We start from the raw sequence: 27,153 nt of genomic DNA on the forward strand, positions 1-27,153 counted from the left end.
CCGGGGGCGTCCCGGCGGTGCAGGGGGCGGTGCAGGGGGCGTGTTCCCGAGGCGGGGGCGGTCCCGGGCGCCCCTCGGCCCCGTCCCGGTGCCCGCCCCGGTCCCTCCCCCGCCGAGGCGCGGGCGCTCGGCGCGGCCGCGGGGCTGCGCTCCCGCCACCGCTCCCGCCGCCCCCATGGGGCGCCCGACGGCGCGGCCGGCCCGGCGCGGGAGCTGAGCCCGGAGCCGCCCAGGTACCGTATCCCCGCCGAGACCGGGCATCCCCCCTCTCCCAGCCCGGCATACCCCCCCGAGCCCCGGGACCGGGTGTTCTCCCCCCCTCCCGCCCCCGGCCCCGGGCGTCCTGCCCCGCTCCGCGCCCCATCCCGATCCCGGGCAGCCTCCCGCCGCCCCGGGGCCGAGCGCTGCCCGACCCCCGACCGCGCATCCGCCCCCCGGGACCGGCTACCCGTCTCATGCCCTCCCCGGGGTGCCGGGGTTCGTTTCCCGGCCCGGTGCGGTGGGAAGGGGATGGAGGGGGCGGGAGCAGCCCTCGAGGGTGCCCCTCCACCCTCCGGGGGGTTTGCGATGGGCACCCGGGGGGCTTCTTGGGCGGGGAGCGCCCCCCAAGCCAAGGCAGGCGGGACAATGGGGGAATGATTGTTCTGCCCCTGGAGCACAGACCCCACAGCGTGGCCATGAGGTGCCCCAGCCGTGGCGAGGGGGTTTATCCGGAGCCAAGGCTGGGCTTCAAACCTCTGGAAGATAGATGGATCACTAGTTCCGAGGCCCAGCATGCGCCCCACGGATGGCATCCTCCCACCTCTCCTGCCTTTGCAGTTGCGTTTCCTATTGAAAAGGGGCTTTTCTCTCCCTCCTTTGGCCTGGAAGCCAGCCCCGCCGGGCCGGGAGCCCAGCACGGCTGCCTGCCGGTGCCGGCTGTGCCTGCTGCGGCTCCAGAGTGAGTTTTGGGATTTGCATCTCTTGGCCGCGCCTCCTTGGCACCCCCAAAAGCCGCCTGGGGAGCGGGCTCTGGAAGCGGGGAGGTGCGGGAGGGCTGGGGGATGAAGATGGAGGAGGAAGAGGAGCAGATGTAGCCGAGGGCTGGGGTTTGGCTGGGCAGCCTCCCCTGTCGGGAGCACGAGGGCAGCGGGAAGGCTGGGATGGACGGGCTCCCGCTGGCACGTGCGGGGCATGGCGCAGAGCCCGGTGGGCTCCCGGCCCCTGTGGCACCGAGTCCCCCTCGCTGCCGGAGAGCACGTCCCGGGAGCAAGGCTGCCGACACCCTGGCTGAGCTCCTGCCCAGCTCCACGGCGCCGCAAACTTCCAGAAAGCCCATCCAGGCTGCGTTTCCGATGGCTGCCGGACTTTTCCGGACCCGCTTCCCTGCCCCGTCCCCGGTGCATCCTCTCAGTGCTGGGGGAGCCGACAGCCCCTCGTCTTCCCGCAGCGCTGCTGGCCGTGGCACCCCTCACATCCCGAGCTTGTTTTTCTCCCCTGGATGGGAGAAAACAGCGGGTTTTGGGGTGGCAGGGCTGGGAGCAGGCAGGCACTGCCTGAGGAGGAGGCAGCCAGGCAGCGGCGGTGGGACATTTCCTTCCTGGAAGGCAGGAAGTGATTATGTCTTTGCACGGAGCCTAAAAATAACGGGCAGGTCTCTGCTGTGAGCAAAACTCCCCTGGGATTTGCTTGATTTTTGCTTTATTTATTGAGAGAGCGGGGCGGGGGAGAGGAGATCTGCGAGCTCCGAGTGCTGCTGCATCCCAAACCACGCTGCCGGCGTGCATAAGGTGCTGCTTGTCCTGGGAAAGGTGTGGTCTGCGGCGCTTCCCGGCGTGGAAAAGCGGCCCCGTGGTAAAAGGAGCCGTCCCGTTGCTCCGGCAGCCTTCCCCCCGTTGGGAGGGGAGCCGTGGTTAGCTATGAATAGCACAAAATCACAGCCCTCGCCTTCCCAAAACGCCCCGGCCGGCTCCGCGTGGCGCTGGCCATCCCCGGCTTGCGAGCAGGGGGTTGCGCTGGGGGGGACAGGCTGAGCTCCCCAGCCCTGGGGACACCCTGCTCCCCCCGGCAGCCCCAGCGGGGTCACACCGCAGAACCTCTGGCGGGGGAGAGCTTGGCAGGTCTGGTTTGGGTGTGGGGCTGTGGTGCTTCCTGCCGGGCTGGGCACTGTTTGGTGGGACAAAAGCTTTGCCCACAGGCCGCTGGTCTCTTTGGAGATGCCCCCGGCCTTTATCTTCACGTTTTTGGGCTTTTTGTTTTGTTTTTTCTTTGTGCTACTGAAAGGAAACCCTTCAGGCGGGCGTGCTCACAGACCTCGAAACCGCGGGCAGCGAGCTGAGGCACAACTGGCAGCGCTGGTGCTTCCGAGGCAGGGCTTTGTTCCTCTTTCCATTGCTGCCCCTTGGTGAAACCCCTCACCTCAACAGCAAGCAGCCCAAGCGTCTCCTGCCTGCCCAAAAAGCAGCACCCCAGGGACAGGTGGAACCTCCCAGCGGGCCTTAAAAGTTGTGGGGTGTGAGGCAGCAGCTACAGGTGGGCTCTTTGCAAAACCCTGGAGTCACTGGATGGTTTGGAAGGAGCCTTAAGGGTCATCCCATTCCACTCCTTGCCATGGGCAGGGACAGCTTCCACCAGACCGGGTTGCTCCAAGCCCCATCCAACACTTCCAGGAATGTAATTCCTCCCAGGCCGTGCTTAGCGAGGCAGGTTAATTATGCTGATTAACAGTGCAAACCAGGTTTGTGAAGAAGGGCTGCAGCCTGGATACCATTCCCAGCGGATGCTAGCATCCTCCTCATGGTGGGGAGCAGACTGGCATCCCCGTTTTTGGGGTGACTTTTTTTCTCCTCCATTCCCTGTCTCAAACAGCTTTCCCTGGCTTGAGGGTGGGGGGTTTTAAGTCAAGTAACTGAAGGCAAGTCCTCCCATGGAGGATGGGGATGTGGCACTCGGTTTTCTGCCAAAAACCAGGAGCGTGCGGGGGAGGGGGTGTGAAATGCCTGATGCCCGTTATTCTGGATGCTCCTGCTCGGATTTGGGGACAGGCATCCCACTGGTGCTTTCCTGTGGTGCTCGGCAGATGCTGGTGGGGGCATTGGCAGCACCGATCCCAGCCTGACTGGGAAATGCCTCTGGACTTTCTAGGAAATGCTGCTTATTTCGTTACATTTTTGGCCATTGCCACTGGCTCTCCGAGGAGCTCCTGAGGATGGAGGGCAGTTGCTTTTGCTCCTTTAAAGATATTAATAAATCAGTCAAGGCTTGTAAAAGCAGAGCTGCAAAGTTGCCTTTCCAGGCCCTTTTCCTGCCCGTGGAAAGCACTTTTAGGTTGATTTGAGGCATTTTGGTTCTTTGCCTTCTTTTACCCTCATGGCTCGGTGGGTGGACAACACATTCCAAATCATCCGCAGCTTAATGTGCTATTTCTCACCTTCAGTTTTTGTTTTATTATGTGCTTTTGAGAAGCTGGGCCGCTTCCTTCCGGCGTCACCTGGAACAACAGGAGCCTGGTTCCCATGCAGCCTCTGCTTTGGGATATCTCCTGGCACGGGCAGGCTGTCCCAGAGAAGCTGTTTGTGTGGGATTTCATTTTAGCTGTTTTTTTTGAAGAAGGGGGTTAAAGAGCACGCTGGGGCGGGGGGCTCAGCTCCAGCTCTGCTTCCTCCAGGCTCTGGTGATGCCCCTCCGGCTGCACCGGAGCTTCCTGCTGGCCTGAGGTGTTTCCTGCCTCCCTGCTTGGCTCAGCAGTGCTCCAGGGGTGCCCCTGGGTCCCTCGAGGATGCATCCACGCTGACTCCATGCTGAAAAGCCACAGGGGCTGCCCCACACTGAGGAAGGATGGATTCATTAGGAGGATGCTGCCAATGCTGCTGCTTCTTCCCAAAGGGCTTTGCTTTTCATTTAGAGGAGCTTTAAAAGCTATAAAGTATCTCGAGGATGCACGGAAGGAGATTTATTTGATTTATTTCCTGCTGACAATGAGGCGGCCAGGCAAGCGCACGCTTCCTCCTCGGCGCGGTGGCCGGGGCAGATGCATCCTGCAGCTGCAGCCTGACCACCTCCCACTATATTTAGTCCATTGTTTGCTCCAGCTTTGAGTCCTCGCCAGGTCCCCGGGTGTGGGAATAACCCCTGGGCCGGGTGGAGGGTGGGAGAGGTGGGAAGATGGAGGGCAGAGAGCTGTTACAGCGTCGTGACTTCTGGGGGAGAGGCTGCGGCGTCCGCACGCACAGGATCCCTTGGCATGCTCAAGTGGAATTCTTGGGATGCTCCTGGTGGCTCCTCTGCTGTTCCCTGCCCAGGCTTGGCAGAGCTGGGTCTGGAGGGGAAGGGAAGCACTTCTGCCCTGCCCACCCGGAGGCTCCGCTTTCTCATTAGGCAGCAAGAATAATTAATCGGCAGCGCTTTGAATTTAGGGATCACACCTGGAGAGGAACACTGCTGGTTCGCTTGGTGGGATGCCCTTGTGCAGGGTGTTGGTCCTTTTGGCAGAAAATGGGCTCTTTGTTCAGGAGCCTTGGCCATGACTGATCTTAGGCTTGGCTTTGGGGTCTGTGAAGGGATGAGCGGCCGGCTGAGGGAATATTTCTGGGGTTTGTCCTCAAAAGAGAAGGGCAAGGTGCAGACAGGAGGCCAGGATGCTGTGCAGGGGGATGTTGTCTCTGTGTCCTCTCTCTCCTGGGAAGGAGACCCCCAGGTACAGTGTGGTGAAAGGGAAGGGATGCTCAAAACCCACCCCTGCCAGCTGATGGCTAATGACATGGTAAAATCCATGTGGCTTCTTCCCAGCCTCCTAACCTGGAATCATAGAATCCCAGAATGGATTGGGGTGGGAGGGATCTTAGAGATCATCTCGTTCCACCCCGCTGCCATGAGCAGGGACACCTTCCACTAGACCAGGCTGCTCCCAGCTCCATCCAGCCTTGAGCACCCTGAGAGGCACCGGCAGCTTCTCTGGGTGTCCTGTTCCAGTGCAGGAACATCTCATGGTGTTTGCCAGCTGTGGCCAGTAATGAGGAAAAGATTAATATTTGGGCTAATCCAGAGCCAGGCTGGGCCCTGGGCTCCTGCTTCCCTTGGCTGGCAATGATGCTTCATTGCATCTCTTCCCATTGCAACCACCAGCAATATTTGGTAAAATTTTCAGCCAAGATCATTTTGTCTGCTTTCCTGGGGTAGGGTTCTGCTTCCCTACCCGTCCCAATTTGTGTCCCAGCTTGAAGAGTGGGCACTGGGAGGGTGTAAATCCTCCTGCTCCCATCAGATGCAGCAATACCAATACCAGTAAATAGCTGCTCCCGTTTGGAGAACACCAGCACTTCCCTCTTCCCATGGCTTTTTAGAGCAGTTCCCTTGGCTTCCCTCAGCACCCACTTTGGGTAATTTCGGTACTTTTCTTGCTTGGTTTTGCCTGCCCAGCCTCAGCAGGGAGTTGGGGAAGAAGCTGAGCTGTGATTTCCTCTCTCCGTTCATTTTGTGGTTTGAAAGACAATTTCCAAATCTGCCTGGCGTCTTTTATGCCTGTTATTTCTTGGTGTGGTTTGTCGGGAAAAGAAAATATCCCTGGGGGTTTTAGGGTGAAAGTGGGTGTCTGTGGGGAGGGGAGAAAGACAAAAGACATGCAGAAGCTGCCTGCCTTGGAACTGGGGGGTGGAATCTCCATCCTGCAACATGGGGATGGCTGGAGCAAACCCAGAGGGATCGATCCAGCCCGCTGTTGAAAAGATGCACCCATTCTGAGCAAGATTAGGGAAAAAAGCATCCTGGCTGGATGCCCCATTCCTGCTTGCTGCCTGAGCTCTCCAAAGCCTCGAGCGCTTGCTCTGAAACACTCAAAACCTCCCTATTTTTTTTTTTCCTTTATTTTTGCCCTCACAGTGTTTCCATGAAAGAAACACTCAAGATGACTTTGGAGAAACGGCACTGGCCTGAAACAGCTGTTTTTGTTTTCTCCCCCCCTCTGCTCTTGTGTGTAAAAGAAACCAGGCTGCCTAATGGTGCAGAAAATTCACAGTAGAGCAACAAGTTTTCCGTGGAGCAGGGAAGGAAGATGGGGAGGAGGGGAAAATGTGCGCCTGGGCACGGCGGTCTAGAAATAGCACATTTTCCGCAGGCTTTTCCCCCCACTTGAAGCATTTGCAGCTGCTGGGGGCATCACATTCGCTGGGATTGCAGTAAGGGGTTGATCCTGTGCTGCCTGTAAGGCAGGAGGAGCAGCTGCAGAAGGGTTTGTGGGGCTGGGTTAAAGCCATTCCCGGTATTCCCAGCGCTGAGCATCGCCTCGGAGCAGGTACCATCCCCCTTTGGGTGCCGCCAGGGTTGTTCCCATGCAGCACAAAGGAGGTTTTGCTGGGGGCTGTCTCGTTAGGAGTGGGCAGAGTTCTTGTGTTTTCCAGGCTACCCCTTTGCCATCTCTCTTTGTTGGGAAGCCGGGATCCGGCCCTGGCTGGCGCAGACAGTCGGCTCATTGTCCCAGCCCGCTGGAGTGTGGCGGGATGCTCCTGGCCGCCGCCAGGCCTGGCCCTTTTCATTCCACCCTTGTTCGGGGATGAGCTCCCTGGGGATGGAGCAGGGGCTTCTTTTGGGGTCCCTGCCTGCCCTGGGTGCTCCCCCAGGATGGGGATAACCGGCTGCTGTCCAGGCAGCTTCCAGGCTGGCACACACCAAGCACCCAGCAACATGTGCTCTCTGTTCCAGAGTTTTCCGTGCGGGGAGGGACTCGGGAGTGGTTTGTGGGTGCTGGGAAAGCAGGGGACGAGGCTCTGTGCAGTGCCACGTGCTGACTCAGCAGATTTTGGGGACCGGATCCAGCACTTTGCCCTTTATTCCCCCCTCCCTCCTCAGCCCTACTTTCGCCTCCCCGATGGAGCAAGCTGCATGGCAGGCAGGAAGAAAGCCTTTTGTGAGGGCTGGCTTAGCGTTCCCTCCCTGGCCGGCTGTCAGCAGGGGGTTGCCCTGTGCCTGCCTGGGATTTTCCCATCCTAAAAATCAGGAGAGGCTGAAAAATTAATTCCTCCTCCCTTTTATTTCTTCCCCTACCTCCTTGTTTTGTTGTTTTTTTTTCCCCCTTTCCTCCCTGCTGCTCTCTGCCCACCCCGGCACAGCTGCCCACGGATGATGGGTACGACGGCCAGCGCGGCACAGCAGGCGGTCTCGGCATCCCCCCTGGAGAGCCGGGCGCCGGGAGACGGCAGCATGGAGGACCAGCACTCCCTCAGCATCCACTCCTTCCAGACCCTGGGGCTCCACAACAGCAAGGCCAAGTCCATCATCACCAACAAAGTGGCGCCCGTGGTCATCACGTGAGTCCTTGGCAGCCTCCAAAATTCTGGGTTTCTCCACCCTCTTCTCTAAATATTGGGGTTTGTCTCGCTCTTGACCTGTGCCATCGTTTTTTTTTCCTTTACCCGCCTGCGTGTGCCTCTTGCAGGTACAACTGCAGGGAGGAGTTCCAGATCCACGATGACCTGCTGAAGGCCAACTACACGGTGGGACGCATTTCTGAGGCCACGCTGGAGCACTACCTGGTGCAGGTGAGCATCTCTGCCACCGATTTCATCACCCAGCTCATTTCAGCCTGGGCCTTGGGGACCTCAGGAGATTTTTCGGGGGGCTCATTTTGAAGATCACGTAGAAAAAGCCACTCTTACACTCAGCTTTACTGAAGTCCCATCTTGCTCAAATCCACTGATGTCCCACCTCCTCTGTTCTGATATTTTGCAGGGGAAATACTTCATGGTCAGGGATGTATATGGAAAATTAGATGTTTTGAACACTACTGGCAGCTGCGGCGCTCCCAACTTCCGGCAGGCCAAGGGAGGATACGCCGTGTTCGGGATGGGGCAGCCCAGCGTCAACGGCTTCAAGCTCGTGCTGCAGAAGCTGCAGAGAGAAGGCCACAAGGTTGGTGGGAGGGTGGGAACTGGGGTGGAAAAAAGCCGGCAGAGCTTTTAGACAGCCTCTCCCCCGCTGCTTGCAGGAATGTGTCTTCTTCTGTGTCCGTGAGGAGCCCGTGGTGTTCCTGCGGCTGGAGGGGGACTTTGTGTCCTACACCCCGCGGGGCAAGGAGAACCTCCACGAGAACCTGCAGCGCCTGCAGCGGGGCGTGCGGGCGGAGAGCCTGGAGCTGGCCATCCGCAAGGAGGTGAGCTGGGACGGGGAAAGGGTGCACATCCCGCCGGGTCAGAGGCGAGAGGAGGGCTCGTGACGGGGCTTTTTCCGTCCCCCGTAGATCCGCGACTTTGCGCAGCTGAGCGAGAGCGTCTACTACGTGTACAACGACCTCGAGCGGCTGCGGGACGAGCCCCACGCCGTGCGCGTGCAGTGCGACGAGGACATCCAGGTCACCGATGAGGTCTATCGCAGACCTGTCTTCCTCCAGCCCTCCTACAGGTCCTGCTTCCTCCTCCTCCTCCTCATAATGCATGGCCGGGGCTCTTGGCACCCTTTCAGCCACGCATCCCCCATGGTGGTGGGGATGAAGCCCCTCTGTGGTCCCATCCTCACGAGGGCTGTCTCCATCCCGGCAGGTACCACCGGCTGCCCCTGCCCGCCGAGGGAGCCCCTTTGGAGGAGCAGTTTGACGCTTTCATCCGCTGCCTCAGGGTGAGCAGAGGGAAAGCACCTGGTCCTTGGGGCCTCCGTGGGGTGGGGTTTGCTCCTGTGCTGTGTGGAGGCCATGGCTGCCTGAGAGCATCTTCTGGTTTTCCTGAACTCTGCCTGTTAGAGGATGCCTGTGCCTGCAGATCCCGCTCCCCTTGCTGTAGGATCCTGCTGGAGAAGTCGGTGTTGTCCAGCAGTTCATCCCTACCCCTGGCTAGAAATGACCATGCCTGGCCACCTCCAGGCAGCTCTTCCCTAAGTGGCTTTGGCAGGAATGATCTGCCTTTGGTGCAAAGGTTTTCCACGTCAGAGCTGCTTTTTTTGTCTTTAACATTCTGGAAGATGAAGTCTCAGTGGGCTGGGGATGAGTGGTGGGAACATCTCCAGTGGGGTGGGCAGGCTGGTGGATGGAGAGGGCGCTGGGCAGGGGAATGCAGAGGGTGGCCCACCCATTGTCCTGTCCTCCCAAAGGGAGATGCCACCCACCCCTCCGTGCCTGGGCATGGCCTCCATCCCAGCCACTGCTGGGGCAGACCTGGCTCTCCTGGAGGCCACTGGGGTCTCCATCCATCCCTCCATCCCTCCATCCCTCCCTCCTAGGAGAGCCCCAGCCTGCTGCTGCGGGACCCCGGCAGACCCCCGCCCGCGCTGCTCTTCGGCTGCCAGACTGGCGTGGGCAGGACCAACCTGGCCATGGCCATGGGCACCCTGGTCCTCCACCACCACCGAGGAGCTGCCCAGAAGCCTGAGTAAGCGGAGCAGCCCTCAGGGTGGGACTGGGGGCATGCCCACTCCCCCTGGCGCTGGTTTGATTTCCTCCTTCTCCCACCGCAGCTTCCCCCCCCGTGCCCAAGACATCTCCCAGGGACAGGCTCCGCGTCATCCAGACCTTCATGGAGATGGTCCCCAAAGGCCAGCAGATAGTGGAGGAGGTAAGGGGGTGCTGGTGAACCCTCCAGCAGGGTGGCAGGGAGGGTGGGATGGAGTTTCCCCCCAGATCCGAGGCTTACGGAGCAATTTCCCGCTTGCTCCTCCCGAGGTGGATGGTGCCATCGCCTCCTGCTCGGAGATGCACGACATGAAGGAAGCCATCTACGAGTACAAGAAGAAGCTGGAAGGGATTGGGGAGGACTATCAGATCCAGGTAATTAGAGGAGTGCTCGGATGCGAGCCATCGGCACCGGGAGATTTATCGAGCTGTTTTTGCGCCGGGATGAGAAGAATGTAAATTCTGGAAATCCAAAGCTTCCTGTGAGCTGGAGATTTCCCAGTGATATGAAACCTGGAAGGTTGTGGAGTGTCTCTTTCTTTTTTTTTTTTCCCTCCCAGTTGTTTTAAAAGCCATAAAATGGAGCAGGCTGGGACTGGGGGAAAACAGGCTGGTTTGGGCTTTGCTACTGCTTCTGGTAGATGACCTTGGGGGCAAATAATATCCTGTGCCCTGATTTCATCAGCTCTAAAATTGGAAAATCGATATCAGCCGGGATGGTAAAAGTCCTTGGGAGCTGGGAGGGATCATTGCAAATACAGTCACCCAAGGTCAGGCTTTTCTAGTTGTGGATTTATGTTTTTTTCCTGCTGTTCTGAAGAGCCATCAGGCTGGCTTTCCATGCTGGAAAGCTGTGGTCTTCCCTGCCCAACCACGGGGCTCCTCACCAGGTGATGGAAGGAGGCTGGGTGCTCAGGTGGAAGGGCTGCCCTGATCCCAGTTTCTTTGGAGATAAATTTTCCCATTTAAATCTTGAATGTGGAGTGGAAGTGCTGGAGCTGGTTGTAAAGAGCAATCTTAAACCAGGTGCCCTGTGGCAAAAAAACTCCATGAAAATGATTAAGCAACGGGAAAAGAAGGCATTTACTGTCACTTTTTTGGTGCCTAGTGGCAAATCCCGAATTTTATACTCCCGTGTTCCCCTTTAGGATGGATTTGGTGCTGTTTGTTTGCTGGCAGGTTCTCTTATATAACAAAGGAAGGTTGGGCATGGGACAGGGGGTTTTCCCACTGCCTTGAAGCCTTTCCCTGACTGTTCCCTGCTGGGGAAAGCTGCTCCATGTCATCCTGGACTCCTGGAAAACAAACGGCTGGGGGACTGCCGTAAATAAGCCTCAAGGAGTGTTTATTTGAAGTCTTTGTGGAGCAAGAGCAGGTTTAAACAGTGGCAAGGGGCCAGGAAAATGTGCTGGGGGCACATGGAGGGTGAGGAGGGGAGAGGGGATAATGCTCAGTCATTGGAAAACCAGCCTGGACCTCTTTGTGTTGGAGTGGTACTGAGTGAGCTGGTTGGTTTTGGGGGGAGGAAGGGCTTTTCTGGGCACAGAGGGATGATGTCTGTGGGTTTCTGCCTGGGTTTGGGGGCAGAAATGGAGATTTAAGCCCTGAAGTGATGGAGGTGCAGGTGAATCCTGGTGTGGGATGCTGAGCGGCCAGACTCCCATAACACCTGGCTTTCCATGGCTGAAACCCGAGTGGACCGTTCCCCTTTCCACCCACGGGGCGCTCAAGGGGGATGTCAGGAGGTTTGCCTTGGGTGGGAGCGCTGGGGTGGGTTTGTTGCAGGAATCCAAGTGCTCGGGAAGCAGCCCCGCTCTGCTGTGGGTGCTGCCGGCAAACCTGGCGCGGCTCCATCCCCACAGGCTTTGTTTTGAGTTTCCAGAGCAAATCCCGCTGCCTCTCCTCTTGATAAATGACTGCAGGCCGGATTTCTCTTGTGGAGAACAAGTAAATATTCATGAGTCAGCCACGTAGTGTCAGGGATGAGCAAACCCCGCTCGCCGAGCTGAGCCCGGACACAGCCCCATCCTACAGGGTTTTCCATCCTGGCCTGGGAAGTGGCTTCCAGCAGGCTCTCTGGGGATGCTTGTGGATGCCATGCTGGGCGTTCCTTACCTGGTGCCAGGTTAATTTGTTGGATGGGATGCTCAGAGGTACAAGCACCCCCACCCCGACCCCGCTGAGGTTTCTGAATTGCAGAAAATCCCCGAGGGTTTGAGTTTCCTCCCTGAGAGGGGATAGCTGTGGTGGAGAATATGCTGGGTTGTGGAGGTGATGAAAAAGAGGAAGAGGAGGAGGAGAGCTTGCTGGAAACATAGGTATCAGGATGCTTGTGGACATGGACAAAGGAGACACTTGGAACTGAAGGATATTGCAGGGTGTGTGGCCGGCACAGGGCCCTCTCTCCCCAGGGATGCCACTGCCTGAGCATTTCATCCGGAGGCCGTGGAGGTGGCTGGAATGGGGGCAGGACCTTGCATTTTCCAGACCCATCCCCTTGGGTTTGAATGTCCCAGCTGGACAGTGTGTCCATGTGACAGCATGGACTGGTTGGAACTGCTCCAGGTGTGTCCTTGTGCTAAGGGAAAGCTTTTGTTTTGAGCTGAAATGTGAATTTATGCCTTTGAGCATCATTTAATATGGGAAACTGGAAATGTTTCGTTAAAAAATTAAAAACAATTCATCCAAAGTGTCTGTAGGGCTTTTTCCCAGCCTCCTGGTCTGCTGGGGGCTGCAGGGCTCCTGTGCTGTGTGGAGACCATGGCTGCCTGAGAGCATCTTCTGGTTTTCCTGAACTCTGCCTGTTAGAGGATGCCCGTGCCTGCAGATCCCACTCCCCTTGCTGTAGGATCCTGCTGGAGAAGTCGGTGTTGTCCAGCAGTTCATCCCTACCCCTGGCTAGAAATGAGCATGCCTGGCCACCTCCAGGCAGCTCTTCCCTAAGTGGCTTTGGCAGGAATGATCTGCCTTTGGTGCAGAGGTTTTGGATGTCAGAGCTGCTTTTTTTGTCTTTAACATTCTGGAAGATGAAATCTCAGTGGGCTGGGGATGAGCGGTGGGAACATCTCCAGTGGGGTGGGCAGGCTGGTGGATGGAGAGGGCACTGGGCAGGGGAATGCAGTGGGTGGGCCACCCATTGTCCTGTCCTGCTCCATCCACCCCATCCCCTGAGCAAAAGGGAGACGCCACCCACCCCTCCACGCTCGGCACTGAGCATCACAGATTCCCTGTCCTTTGCTTCCAGGGGAGCAGCACCAAAGAGTATTTCCTCCAGAGGACTCTGCAGAGTCTCGAACGCTATTTCTACTTGATTGCCTTCAACTACTACCTTCACGAGCAGGTAAAACCCACCAGAACAACCCAAAACCTTCCTCGCCCTCCTTCTTTTTTGGCTCCGTTGTGCGGCGGGAGGGCGGGGGCTTCCCCTTGGGGTTTTCCAAGCAGGTTCTCTCGGCGGGGCGGCGGGCAGGGGGAGCAGAGCCCAGGCTGATGGTGCATCCCCCGCCGGCAGTACCCCCTGGGCTTTGCCCTCAGCTTCAGCAGGTGGATGTGCCGGCACCCGGAGCTGTACCGGCTGCAGGCGGCCATGAACGCCTCGGAGCTCACCGTCACCGCCCAGCTCGTCACCAAGGGCGCCCGAGTGCTGGTGAGTGGGCGCTGCACGCGTGGGACTGGCACCTTCCCGAGGCGTGCAGGGGTGGGAGAACCCCTTTACAACCCCATTCAGCCTGCGATGTGCTGGCCTGAGTTCTCGCCTAACAGCTCCTCGAGGTGAATGCTGCAGCTCCAGCGATGCGTGGTCTCATGCAGATGAAACCTGTGCTGTCTTCTGTCAGCCAGTTTGCAAAGGGCCCTCGTATGGGAATAAATCACACAGACTCCATTTTCTTCATGGAGGAAAAAGCCCCTTCTTTAGTCACATAACTCGTTTTTATACAGTTTTACAGACCTTGTGTGTGACTCCAACTGGTCAATAGCTTTCTTGCCAATTACTTTATTGGTAATTAACAAGTTGTCACCCTGTATTGATTGGTCACTCAAACCCCCGCTGTGTACATGCAGGAAAAGTCGTTTTGAGAGGTAATTTTAATTTTTCTATCTCACTGGGTAGAAACAGTTTATACAGGTGCTGTTTTTTACCCAGGAATAGATTGTTATATTAATGAACTGCTCGCACCAGGGTTGCTTTCACAGGGGAACTTGCAAAGGGCTAGCTTCCCTTAGAAGAAATGACAGATCAGCCAGAGCAGGCCTGATTTTTGAGGCCTTTTTCTTATAATTTTTCCACTTTACTGCACCACCCTTGCAGATGGATGGCAGAGAGCAGGTTGCAATTTTAATAAAGGAAAAAAGGATTATATCACTGACATTATCACTGTGACATTATATCTCAGTGCAAGCTGGCTTGCACTGGGCAAATGAACTCAGCCCAGCTCAGCCAGCTCCATAAACTAGCCCCTGGGCTGACTGACAGGAACTTCAACCAATTACATTCCTTCCTGAGCTGCCAGCATGTCACTGCTCCAGGATTTGGGGAGAGTAAAAGATCAGACCTATGAGCTATCCAGACCTGTTTTTTTAAATGTCCTTTATAAAGAAGGGCTTGAGAATAAACTCTTTCTGTTGCCACATGAACATGGGGTGAGGGGTTCTCTTTGTCTCCGACCCACTGCCCCTGCTGCATTCACAAAGGGTTTCCCTGTTGTAGGGCAGGTGTCGTGGGGTCTTGGGTCCAGCAGCTCCTGCTGGCACCCTCAGCAAGGATGCAAGTAGGTGGTTTTAAAGTCCTTCCAGCCTGAGCCACGTGAGGATAAATGTGTGGCCGGAGATCCCTGTGCACGTGGATGTGTCTGCAGCATCCCGTGACGTGAGCCTGGGCAGCAGCTCCGTGGTGGGGTGGAGGAGGCCAGCCCTGTTGGTGCCTTGTGCTGCAAGAAGAGCCTGTCCCACCTTGGACACGCAGCCATGAGGCTTTGAGCCCGGGATGCTGCTGTTGGAAAGGTCTGGGGGCTTGTCCCGAGCAGGGTCCGTGGGTTTTGGTGTGCTGCAGAGCTGAGGGTGGGAAGGGGCATCCTTGCCTGGACATTGCTCATTCCAGGTGGCGGATGAGCGCTTCTGCCCGGATGTGCTGAGCACTGCCAAGGAGATGAGCGTGGCCAACTTCCGAAGGGTGCCCAAAATGCCCGTCTATGGGACAGCACAGCCCAGCTCCAAGGTGAGGGACACCATCCTACCTCGGGCAGGTATTGTATTTGTGGGGCACCCTGTGGCAGGAAGGAATGATGAATCTGACTCCATATTCTCAGAAGGCTAATTTATTTTTTTATGATATTATATTCTATTAAAGAATACTAAATTAAACTATACTAAAGAATACAGAAAGGATACTGACAGAAGGCTAAAAAGATAATAATGAAAACTCGTGACTCTCTCTCCAGAGTCCCAACACAGCTTGAACCTGATTGGCCAATGAGTCAAAATAATTCACATGAAACCAATGGAACAATCACCTGTTGGGTGAACAATCTCCAAACACATTCCAAAGCAGCAAAACACAGGAGAAGCAAATGAGATAAGAATTGTTTTCCTTTTTCTCTGAGGCTTCTCAGCTTCCCAGGAGAAAAATCCTGGGCGAAGGGATTTTGTTAGAGAATGTGAATGTGACAGGCAGGGACCCCACGTTGGCTCCCAGCCCTCCCATCACCCTTGCCCACCGTTCCCTCAGAGCCTGGGCAGCGTGCTGCGGTACCTGACGGATGCCAAGAGGAAGCACTCGCGCATCGTCTGGATCAGCCTCCGCGAGGAAGCGGTCCTGGAGGGCAACGAGCAGATCTATACGCTGCGGGAGCCTGGGCTCCTGGAGGAGCTCATCCCCGTGCCTGCTGCCTCGCCCCAGCAGCTGGAGGTGAGCGCTGGGAGGTGCTGGGTGCTCTGGAGGTTCCCAGGAACCCTCGTGGGTGATTTCCGCAGGCTTTCATAGTTCCTCTTCCCCTGGAGCTGCTGGGTTTGTTTTCCTTTGGGAACAAGGGAGCAAAGCAGAGATCTACCCTGGAAGAATTTATAGCATGCCTTGAGAGCAAGGGTAAAAGGCATCTGGGCAAAGGGGAGTGGATGTTCCCAGCTGGATTTCCAGGGGAGACAGGCAGCGGGGGAGCTTGGCTGCCAGCAGCAGCGGGGCTGCATGGAGGAGCGGCCTGGAATGGTGGGAAATTATGCTCCTGGGGCTCCCATCAAACACAGAGGGACCTGGGCAGAACTGGTGGCCGGGACCTGTTGTGGGGTTTGGGGTGTTCACCTGCATCTAAAAACATTGATTAAACTCCTAATGAAAAATTAGGAGGGGTGGGTGTTACAGTGAGGGTTTCTCCATCCTCTGCAGAAACTGGAGGCTGCCCTGAAGGGGGACCTGCTGAAGTGCCAGAAGTGGCTGGAGGTGTACCTGGAGTCAGAGAAGCAGATGAAGATGTTCAAGAGCTGCCTGACCACGCAGGAGATATTCAGCCAGCAGAAGAATTCCTGCCAGGGACTCACCTACCGCCGCATCCCCATCCCTGACTTCTGTGCTCCCAAGGAGCAGGTACCCAGGGGGGGATGGTGCTGCTGCCTGCATCCCAAGCCAGCCCCGATGCTGTGCAGGAATGTCCCTTGGGTGCTCAGTGCTGGTGGGGTGCTTGCCAGGGCAGGGGGGGATCCCCAGGAGATGCTGCATGCAGAGGCTGTGTGCCTTCAGGTGGGCAGGGATGGATCTGGCAGCAAGGAGACAGAGTTCAACCTGGAGGCTGTAGGACAAAGGGGACCCCAAGGTGAGGAAGTCCTGCATCCCTAAAAACCCACTGGCTTCATCCTGGTAGGACTTTGACCGGCTGCTGGAGGCCATGAAGAGCGCCCTGGCCGAGGACTCGCGCGCAGCTTTCGTGTTCAACTGCTCCAGTGGCCGGGGCAGGACCACCACGGCCATGGTCATCGCTGTCCTCACCCTGTGGCACTTCAACGTGAGTACAGGGGGCTGCAGCAACCCCTGCTGGGACTCCTGGGGAAGCTCTGGAGAGCTTCCAGAGCTTCCATGGCAGCTGTGTCACAGCCAGAGGCTTGAAGAGTGTGGGCAGGGTCACAGCCAGAGGCTTGAAGAGGTGGACTGTGGGGTGGACACCTATCTGTATGTTGTCATTTGCTGTGCCTAACTCCCAGTGAGCTCCAGAAGTCTGGGTGAATCCCTGGTGAGCCTTTACCCTCTTCCTGAGAGCTCCCTCCCCAGGATGGAGGGCTAAGGGCAGGGGAGAGCATGGAATCGTGGAATGGTTTGGGTTGGAAGGAACTCTAAAGCTCCTCTTGTTCCACCCCTTTACTGTGGGCAAGGACACCTTCCACCATCCCAGGTGGCTCCAAACCCTGTCCAGCCTGGCCCTGAGATCCAGGGGCAGCCACAGCTTCTCTGGGCCCCCTGGAACAGTCCTCTGTCTATCCAGACATGTGGCTCCCTCCTTGGGCAGGGGTAAAATTTTTATCTTCTGTGCCTGGCAGAGGCCAGGCGGGGGATGCTGGGGGTCCTGCTGTGCTGGGCACAGGCTCTGCATTTTTGTGCAGCCCATAATGACCCAGTCCCCTCTGGCCACCCCAGGGCATCCCTGAGATGAGTGAGGAGGAAATCGTGAGCGTGCCCGATGCCAAGTACACCAAGGGGGAGTTCGAGGTGAGTCTGGGACTCTCCCTCTGCTCCCTCAAGCCACAGCTGCTTCTTTGGAGGGGCAGTGGGACAAGGCAGGGCGGCTCCTGGTGAAGCCCTGCCGCTCCTGCCCGTGCTCCAGGTGGTGATGAAGGTGGTCCAGCTCCTGCCTGACGGTCACCGGATGAAGAAGGAGGTGGACATGGCCCTGGACACGGTCAGCGAGACCATGACCCCCATGCACTACCACCTGCGGGAGATCATCATCTGCACCTACCGCCAGGTGAGCCCCCTGCCCGCGGGCACCGCGCAGTCCCGGGGGCTGCACCCGCCCCTGGGACCAGCCCTGCCTCAGCCGGGGCGCTTCTCAGGCTGACCCTCTCTGCAGTGTCACCAGAGGGGTGCCAGGGCTCTTGTGGTCACAGTCACCCTCGGGTCCTGTGCTGACCCTTGCTGTCCTGCATCCTGTGGTGACCATCAAAGCCGCTCACTCGGAGTCACCAAACGTGGAATGTGCAGGCAGCCCCGACAAGGGGAGAGATGAGAATCTTGACTCCATGTTTCAGAAGGCTGATTTATTATGTTATGATGTTATATTATATTAAAATGCTATACCAAAGAATGGAGAGAAAGGATTTATCAGAGAGCTAGAAAGGAATAGAATGGTAATAAAAACCCGTGGCTGCTCAGAGCCTCGGCACAGCTGGACCATGACTGGCCACCGAGTGAAAACGATCCACACGAGACCAATCAAAGATGCACCTGTGGCTAAACCATCTCCAGAGCACATTCCACAGCCATCAGATAGTTATTGTTTACGGTCCTTTCCTGAGCCTTCTCAGGAGAAAATCCCAGCAAAAGGATTTTCATAAAATATCACAGTGACAGTATCCCACCCAGAATCCAGCCTACATCCCACATTCCTCTCCTGCAGCATCCCATCCCATTATCCCATCATCCCAACCCATTATCCCCTCCCATCCCACAAAGCACAGCCTGCAGAGGGCAGGACTGCTCTGTCCCATTCCATTCCCAGCCCCAGAGGCTCCTCTGGCTCCTCAGAGTTTGGGAAGGAGATTCAGCTTTGGGAAGGGGAGCTGCCCCTTGGAATGGACTCATCCATGGCCAGCTGAGCCTGTGCTCCACAGCCCTGTTGTACTCTGTGGAGCTGATGAAGAAGCACAAAGGATTGTTTTCACCGGATTTGGGATGTCTCAAACCTGTGCAGCTGTGTCACGGGGCCTTGGAAGGGCAGAGCCCAGGGCCTGGTGTTATTCCTGGGCTGGCTTGTGCCACATCCCACAGGGAACTCCTCACTGCAGCTCTTGCTCCAGCTGCCACTGATCTGTGTTTTCAATTAACAGCTGAAACGATCGATGGAGGGAAGAAAAACCAAAATGTTCAATCACCCAGGAACATCTGCAGCTTCCTGGGGGTTTGCCTCCTGCTTCCTGAGATCCTCTGCATTTTTGGGAGCTGGGAGAGAAAACCTTTGCAGATGTAGCGATTATTAATTCTTTATGGTCGCATTTATTTTTTATTAATTTATCCTTGTTCAGGAGAAGTACTTTATTTAATTCTGGCTTTCCCTCCTTTCCTATGGGGTCTCACCTGCTTGGCTGTCAGGCCTGGCACGGGGGTGATGCTGGGCTGTATCCCACTGCCAGGCTGGCATCCTGGTGGGAAGGCAAGACCAGGAGAGTTCATCCACTCCCTCTGCTCAAGGAAGAGCCTCTTGGCTGCTCCATCCATCCCATTTGATTTGGCTTGGCCCTGAGCAAGTGCTGTAATTTTAATTAATTTTTTGGGGGTTTTTTTTTCCCTCAGTGATGGGCAGCTTGGAGAAGAGAATGGGGGGAATCGCTGGGGTTTTGGGAGCCTGCTGGGAGATGCTTTTCGGGGTTAGGGCAAATAGAAGGGAAGGGAAAGGTGTTTTGGGGGTTTGGTTTGGTTTGTATCGACCTCTTCTCACCCCCTAACTGGGAGGAAGAAAATAGGAAAATATAAATAATGGGATAAAAGATAAATGATAGGATAATAAGATGGTAAATAATAAGATAATAGGAGGAAAATAAATAGAATAATAGAATAAAATGAGAAGTAATAGCGTAACAGAGGAAAATTAAATAGGATAGCAGAATACAATGAGAAGTAATAGGGCAACAGAAGAAAATTGGATAATAGAAGAAAATTAAATAGGATAATAGAATACAATTATAAGTAACAAAAGAAAAATAAATAACATAATGGAATAAAACAATAAATAATAGGATAAAAAATAAGTAGGATAATATAACAACATGGTAAATAATAGGATAATAGAATGAAAAAGAAATAGGGTAATACAGTACCAGGATAAATAACAGGATTATAGGATTTGCTTTCTACAAATACTGGCACACACAGGTGGAGGAGACGCCTTTTCCCAAGGGCAGAGCTGGAGTGAGAAATTGCTGCTTTTTGGGCTGGCCTGTGGGATTAGGGCTTTGATTTATTAATAATTCCTAGAAAGGGCAGCATGCAGGGCTTAAAATAATGGCAATAATAATGCTAATAAAAATTACTGTACAATTACATACAATATCTAATAAAGCAATAAATGGAAATAATGAATGCATGAACACTATAGCATATATAAAACATATAAGAGATATATTTATAATTTATATATATAAAATAGTACTGGGAGATGTGATGGCCATCAACTTTTCTTTCTCTTTTCTTTCTCTTCTTTCTTTCTTTCTTTCTCTTCTCTTTCTCTTTTTTCTCTTCTTTCTTTCTCTTCTTTCTCTTCTTTCTCTTCTCTTTCTCTTCTCTTTCTTTTTTTTCTTTCTCTTCTCTTCTCTTCTCTTCTCTTCTCTTCTCTTCTCTTCTCTTCTCTTCTCTTCTCTTCTCTTCTCTTCTCTTCTCTTCCACTTTTTTCTTTCTCTTTTCTTTCTCTTTTCTTTCTCTTTTCTTTCTCTTCCCCTTCTCTTCCCCTTCTCTTCCCCTTCTCTTCCCCTTCTCTTCCCCTTCCCTTCCCTTCCTCTGGAAACAGAGGCTGAATCCAGGTGGGAATGCCTTCCAGGGAGATGTTTTTTCCCTGGGGAAGTTTATAGTCCAAAAACTCATGGTTCGGGGTACAGTTCTCCCTTGGCTGCCTGTCCCTGCTCCTGCCCCCCACGTTTAGCCATCCCTCACCTATTTTGGAGCTCTGGGAATGTTGTTACCTGCTGGAAACCACAAGGAAATGAGAGCCTGGAGCGCCAAGCTCCGGCTGCGCGGATGCGCTCATTTTTGTCCCCAGAGCGTTCCTCCCTCTTCCTGTGCCCTTCCCAGGCTTGTCCCGGGGCTGTGGCTGAGGGTGGGATGCAGGAGCTCCCCTGGGGGTGCCACAGGTGCCTCAAGGCTGTTGTTCCTTCCAGGGAAAGTCGGGCAAGGATGAGAGGGAGGCGCAGACGCTGCAGCTGCGGAGCCTGCAGTACCTGGAGCGCTACATCTTCCTCATCCTCTTCAACACCTACCTGCACCTGGAGAAGAAGGACTCCTGGCAGAGGCCCTTCAGCCTCTGGATGCGTGAGGTGAGGCTTTCCCAGGCTGCCACCTGGTGTTTACGTGGGAATACAGGAATTTGCTGGGAAGCAGGCACCCATCCTTAACTTACACCGGATTTCTGGGCTTGTTGGGGCGTCGTCTGTGTCCCTTTGCTCCCTGGCTTGGTGGCTCTCATGGAAAGCCACTGGAGATCCCACTGGCCACTGGCATCCCACCACATGGATGGGGAGCTCTGCCACCCCCAACCTGCTCTTTTCCCCTGGTTTGGGTTTCCCAGGGGTTTTGGTGCAGTTGCAGAATCTGGGGCTGGGGGGCCACCAGGCAAACCTGCCTGGCCAGGACAGGTGGCACAGGGGGTGGGGGGTCTGGGAAGGTGGCATTGGATATCCAAGGGGATTGGGAACCAGCTGGAAAAATGGAATGGGGGGCAAGTGAGAGACCCTAAATGATCCTTATGGAATGGGGGAAGGCTGGGTAAGAGACCCTAAATTACCCATATTTCCTGCCTGGGGGGGATGTAGCTGCCAGATTTATTTGGGATACATTGATTTGAATGGGAATGTTGGGGAGGGGCTGTAAATTTCCCTGGAAAAGGGACTTTGGAGGTGGTGCAAGTGCTGTGGGGGGCATAGGGGTGTGTGTGCTGGTGCCTGTGGGGTTCTTCTGCATGAAAGGAGAGTCGGGGGGAGAAGGAGAAGCTGGAGATATGGCAATTTTAATAATGATATTATTATTATTATTATTATTATTATTATTATTATTATTATTATTATTATTATTATTATTACTACATTTTAATTATTAGTATTTATTTAAATTTTATTATTGCACGACTGTATCTTACCTAATTTTTGTTCTTTTATTGTATTACTTCTATCGATGTACCCTATAATTCCAGGTGTTTTTTTTTTTTATTTATTTTGTCATTTCCATCTCTTACTTCTATTACGGTGCAGAGAGTTTTTCTCCCCCTTCCCGGCCGGCTCTGCTAATTCCTACTGGCATCTTTGATCCGCCGGCCGGGCGGGGATGAAAGGGCGGAGCTGGAGCGGAGCCGGTGCCCGCCCCGCCCTGGCATCCCGGTTATGCCGGTGTTTGCATTGCCCGGGCCGCCGCTGGGGCTGGAGCAGCTTTAGTGGAGATCTGGGATGTTTGCTGTTGGCTGGATGTGGGAAGCCTGAGGCTGAGTGCAGCAGCTTTTAATGTGGCACTTTTTGGGGCTGCATCCTTTAATACTGCACCTTTTGGGGCTGCATCCTTTAGTGCTGCACCTTTTGGGGCTGCATGTTTTGGGGCTGTGTTTTTTAAAGCAGCACCTTTTGGGTCTGCACCTTTAATGCTGTATTTTTTAAAGCAGCACCCCTTGGGGCTGCATCCTTTAGCGCCACATGTTTTGGGGCTGCATCCTTTCATGCTGCACCTTTAATGCTGCACCTTTTGGGGCTGCATCCTTTACTGCTGCACCTTTAGTGCTGCACCTCTGGGGGCTGCATTTTTGGGGCTGTATTTTTTAAAGCAGCACCTTTTGGGGCTGCATCCTTTAGTGCTGCACCTTTTGGGGCTGCATCTTTAATGCAGCACCTTTTGGGACTGCACCCCTTGGGTCTGCATCCTTTAGTGCCACATGTTTTGGGGCTGCATTCTTTCATGCTGCACCTTTAGTGCTGCACCTTTTGGGGCTGCATCCTTTAGTGCTGCACCTTTAGTGCCACACGTTTTGGGGCTGAATCCTTTTGGGGTTACACCTTTAATGCTGTATTTTTAAAGCAGCACCTTTTGGGGCTGCATCCTTTCATGCTGCACCTTTACTGCTGCACCTTTTGGGGCTGTATTTTTTAAAGCAGCACCTTTTGGGGCTGCACCCCTTGGGTCTGCATCCTTTAGTGCCACATGTTTTGGGGCTGCATCCTTTCATGCTGCACCTTTAGTGCTGCACCTTTTGGGGCTGCACCTTTAAAGCAGCACATTTTGAGTCTGCACCTTTAATGCTGTATTTTTTAAAGCAGCACCTTTTGGGGCTGCATCCTTTAGTGCTGCACCTTTAGTGCCACATGTTTTGGGGCTGCATCCTTTTGGGGATGCACCTTTAATGCTGTATTTTTAAAGCAGCACCTTTTGTGGCTGCATCCTTTACTGTTGCACCTTTTGGGTCCGCACCTTTAATGCTGCACCTTTAGTGCTGCACCCCTTGGGGCTGCGTCCTTTAGTGCCACATGTTTTGGGGCTGCATCCTTTCATGCTGCACCTTTTGAGGCTGCATCCTTTCATGCTGCACCTTTAGTGCCACATGTTTTGGGGCTGCATCCTTTTGGGGCTGCACCTTTTGGAACTGCGCCTTTTGGGGCTACACCTTTAATGCTGTATTTTTAAAGCAGCACCTTTTGGGGCTGCATCCTTTACTGCTGCACCTTTTGGGGCTGCATCCTTTACTGCTGCACCTTTTGGGGCTGCATCCTTTAGTGCTGCACCTTTTGGGGGTGCATTTCCAGCACATGGATTTACATCTGCCCTCTGCCCCTGCTTTTGCTGGAGCATCTTTTAGCGCCGCATCTTCCTTTTGGCGCTGCATCTTTTTTGAGCGCGGCCCCCAAAGGCGCTGCCCCTTTCAATGCCCCATCTCCTGTATGTGGGGTTTCCATCCCCCCCTCCCCACTCCCCCTGTCTGCCGGAGAGGAGGGAAAAACACCCAACCTGTGGATACAAGGAGCCTTTGACCCCCGGGGCGCCCCTTCCCGCTGCATAATCCCCGCGTTTTTAGCAAAAACAAGGCGCCATTGTAGCTTTTTGGCAGGAGGGTGCCAAAGCCAACAAACCCTGTGATGGCTGACCCCAGCAGCAAGGAGGAGGCTTAGGAAATGGATAAACTGGGGCTGGAAAGAGGCTGGGGGAGGTGAAAGGGGTGCTACCGGGATGGGGGCGATGCCGGGGATCTTCACCCCGGAGGTGGCGAAAGCGTCCCCGGGGTGGGAGGGGGATGCAATGTCCCTTGTCCCTCTGTTTCCAGGTGGCAGCGGTGGCCGGGGTCTACGAGGTGCTGAACCAGCTGGGATTCCCGGAGCTGGAGAGCCTGGAGGGCAAAGCCCTGTGCACGCTGCGGGGCCGCTGGCAGGCGCAGGGGGCCACGTCCCGTCCCTTCCGCGGGGACTTCGTCTAGCATGGGGCCCCTGCTGCTTTCTCTGGGGCGGGGAAGAGAGAGAGAAAAAGACTGTGTTCCCCAAATCTGAGGGTGTGGGGAGGGAGGGGCGAGCCTCGAGGCTGCCTTAGGATGGGAGGATTTCTGGGGTTCTTTTGGACGCAATAAAAATATTGTAAATTAAAAATCGAGACCTTCCTCACTTTCTTCCTGAGGCAGTGCAGCATTTACCCAAATTTAGATATTTATACACACAGAGGTGTATTTATGTGCATAAACGCACACATGTACATGTCTATATAACACATAAATATATATATATATGGTTATATTTTTATGGCTCCATGTATGTGTGGAGCCATAAACACCAGCAGCCAGAATTAGGACTCACAGAAATCCCAGTCACTTCAAACCTGGGTATTTTTAGGGCTCGGGCATATTTGTTGATTCTTCCCGACTCTTTTTAGTCGTGGGTGCAGCTGGGGGAATGGCATCTGTGGTACCCAGTTTTGGGGTCCCACTTCCCCCTGCCTGGAGCAAGTTGAGCGCCGGGGTGGAGCTGAGGGGGCTGAGCTGCTCAGCAAAGGCATAAAAGCAAAATTAATACTGGGGGGTTCCTTTGTTTTTTGAGGAAGGAGTGAAAAATGAAGTGAATCTAAAGGAGAGGATATAAATGAGGGGTCCCAGTGCCCTGCTGGCCTCACAGTGGGGTGAGGGGGGCTCAGGGGGAAGGCTCTTGGAGGGAGGAGAGGGCAGGATGGGAAGCACAAAGGCAGGAGCACACGCTCCGTCTGTCCCAGCCGCCGCTTTCATCCGCTGCCAGTGGCGGGAGGTGGCAGAAATTCAAAGGTGGAGGCTGGAAAGAAAAACAACATTTTAAAATAGCAAAGTGCTGCTTTTTCTTCAGCCTTGGCTGTGACAGACCCAGGTCCCAAGGGGTCCCTCATTTTCTTTTTTTTTGGCTAAGCCAGACATTTGGGAGTGTGCTTTTACATTTCTTTTTCCTTTTTTTTCAGGCAGAAATACCTGCCTGAATGTTTCGCCCCTCGCTGAGTGTTGCAGTGTTTGGATAACGTGCTGCTGATGCAGTCAGACAGTTGATTGAGTAATTTCAAGAGGCTGTTGATGCTATTTTCCCTCTTTTTTTTTTTTTCCTCCTCTAATTTTAGTTCTTAACAGAGCACATCCTCTCTATCCTCACACCCCCATTTATTCTGCCTTACTAAAGCAATTACCTGCAGGCTTTTTCCTGCAAATCCTTCTCCTGCCCCAGCAGCAGCCCTTGGAAGTGGTGCTTATTAGCCCTGTCTTAATTAGGCAGAGTTTTTAATTGCTTAGGAAATCCCAGCCTCTTTTAATCTTGGTAATGAAGGCTGGAGCTTTGCATCACCTGGTCTGAGGGGCTCAAAGGCTCCTTTCTGCTTTCCCACCATCCTAACAAGTGATTTCCAAAGCAGGGCTACAGCAATTGCCTGGGAAAAAAAAAATATCCTGGGAGATGGGAATGTGTTTGAATGTGAAAAATCAACCGTGCTGTGTTTATTCCTTCTTTTCCCCAGGCTGGGGAGGCAGAAACCCAGACCCCTCTCCTAGATGAGAAGTTAAAACCTGGCTCTGAATGGCCTGGGTTTTCTGCTGCGAGGGACAAGGATTGGCAATTCTGAAAGGATTCAGCCAGAGACCAAGCAAACAAGGGCTTATGTATCGTATATGATATATCTAAAATATAAAACCATTATTGAGTGTATATTATGAATTTTAAATGCTATATGTTACGTCTATAGCACACATTTTATTACATATACTGTGAATACATTGTATATAGATTTTATACATAATGATAGAAAATACACACTCTAGAAATATGAAATACATGTAATATTTTAAATTCTATATAGTAACAAGCAGGAGCAACCTGGGCTAGTGGAAGGTGCCCCACGGCAGGGGGATAAAAAGCAGCTATTAGTTTATTATTAATGAGCTGACCTCCAGCCTCGCTGGGGTATATTCCCTGGAGGAGCAGCAGTTCTTCCCAGGGAAGCACCAGCAAGAGGCTGTGTGGACTAAAATATCTGCAAAAAAAGAAACTCAAAGTGCGTTTTTACATTAAAACTCCAAGAGCTCCTTGATCAATTTTATTGATTCTCATGGAAACTGGTTTTCTGCAGGTTCCTGACCCTCAGTTAACTCCTAATTCTCACTTTGCTCACCTTGTCCAGGGCATGGAGTGTGGGAGTACAGCCGAGGGGATCTGAGGTTGTTTTGGGGTAGGGAGTTCAATATTAGATGCCAGCCAGCAGTGCCAAGGGATTGATTTCAGGGCAGGAAACACGGATCTGTGGCTGCTGGTCTGCTCTGTTGGTGTCAATCCCAGGTCTGTGTCTCATTTCCGTGGGGACACGGGGTATCCCTACAGCTCTGGGTGCCATCACCCATTTCTGGGGCTTTGTTTTGTCTCCAAACCTCTTTTTCCCAAACCTGCAGGCTCACAGGGACATGGGAAAGGGCCAGGCTCTGTGTTGCAGCCAAGGGGAAGCCCCAGCACTGCCCAAAATCAAAATCACCCCACAGCGTGTACACATAGGCTGGGGTGGGTCATGGAAACTCTGAATATCCCTTTAAAAACCCCCAATCTACCCCTTATTCCACCTATGGAAAAAGTTATTCGTGGCATTGGTGCTGCTGGAGCTTAGAAGAGGTGAAATGTGGAGCTGGAGAACATTGAGAGGGGGCCCCCAGCTGCCTCAATGAATGGTGTCAGTGGCTCTTTTACCTGTGACAGACAGGAGGAGAGAGACTTTATTCAAATATTTATTTAAATGTTGCCAGAGGAGCCTTGCCCACGTGCTCCAGGCTGCACCACATCATTTCCCCAGGATGCTGCAGCCTCAGGGGGAGTGAGGACAAATTGTCCTCAGGTGGGACCTGCCCTAAGCCCCTCAAACCCAGACCAGGGGCACCTGTACCCTCCCCCCAGTTCCCTTTGTGTTTCCCCCCTTGCTGCTCAGGAAGCCTTGGGCACAGAGCAAAGGAGGGATGCTCCTTCCTGCACACCAGCACACCCTGGATCATCATCAGAGGATTTTTGGGCCAGTTTGGGAGCCTGGCTCTGTTGTCATGAAAGCAGAGAGGGTTTTGATGGCTTTTTTCCCCCTTTTTTTTCTGGCTGCAGAGTGGGGGTAACGTGGCAATGCGGCTGTTTGCAGCTGTGCTGCTGCCTAACGAGATTATATTTGACATGGATAATTAATTAATGGATTATTAATGCTCCTGCTGGCCTTCCCCATCCCCGAGGGTTTGGGCTGTGCTGACATGTCCTTTCCAGGGTTTTCTCTGCAGCAGATGTGCTGCACTTGTGTTCTTGTCCCATAGCAAAGGTGATGTTTGGGGGTGGAATTAAAACATTTTATAAATCGGGGCATGATTAACCTGTAACCATGGGCTGAATGGTGTTTGCTATTCATACAGGGACAA

The 27,153-nt window shown here is 54.1% G+C and overlaps 2 protein-coding genes across 3 annotated transcripts in view; both read left to right on the forward strand.

Moving 5' to 3' along the window:
• Positions 1–27,153, forward strand: part of LOC119702804 (C-type lectin domain family 2 member D-like) — a 603,052-nt gene that overhangs the window by 454,029 nt on the left and 121,870 nt on the right. The window lies entirely within an intron of this gene.
• Positions 80–23,866, forward strand: PALD1 (phosphatase domain containing paladin 1). The gene is made up of 20 exons (XM_038141470.1): positions 80–233; positions 7,083–7,280; positions 7,409–7,511; positions 7,702–7,881; positions 7,958–8,122; positions 8,210–8,370; positions 8,508–8,583; positions 9,181–9,332; positions 9,419–9,512; positions 9,620–9,724; positions 12,594–12,689; positions 12,861–12,995; positions 14,448–14,564; positions 15,075–15,254; positions 15,729–15,926; positions 16,201–16,341; positions 16,968–17,039; positions 17,155–17,295; positions 20,417–20,572; positions 23,551–23,866. Exons 2-20 carry the CDS (start codon positions 7,093–7,095, stop codon positions 23,698–23,700), a joined length of 2,610 nt encoding a protein of 869 aa, XP_037997398.1. The 5' UTR covers positions 80–233; positions 7,083–7,092; the 3' UTR covers positions 23,701–23,866.

The sequence above is a fragment of the Motacilla alba genome, chromosome 6 (assembly GCF_015832195.1).
Source record: "Motacilla alba alba isolate MOTALB_02 chromosome 6, Motacilla_alba_V1.0_pri, whole genome shotgun sequence".
In the NCBI taxonomy this organism is placed as follows: Eukaryota; Metazoa; Chordata; class Aves; order Passeriformes; family Motacillidae; genus Motacilla; species Motacilla alba.

Coding starts and splice junctions, on each gene's coding strand:
- PALD1 (XM_038141470.1), top strand. CDS start 7,093: ATGATGGGTACGACGGCCAGCGCGGCACAGCAGGCGGTCTCGGCATCC. Junction 7,281..7,408: donor GTGGCGCCCGTGGTCATCAC/GTGAGTCCTTGG, acceptor TGCCTCTTGCAG/GTACAACTGCAGGGAGGAGT. Junction 7,512..7,701: donor TGGAGCACTACCTGGTGCAG/GTGAGCATCTCT, acceptor GATATTTTGCAG/GGGAAATACTTCATGGTCAG.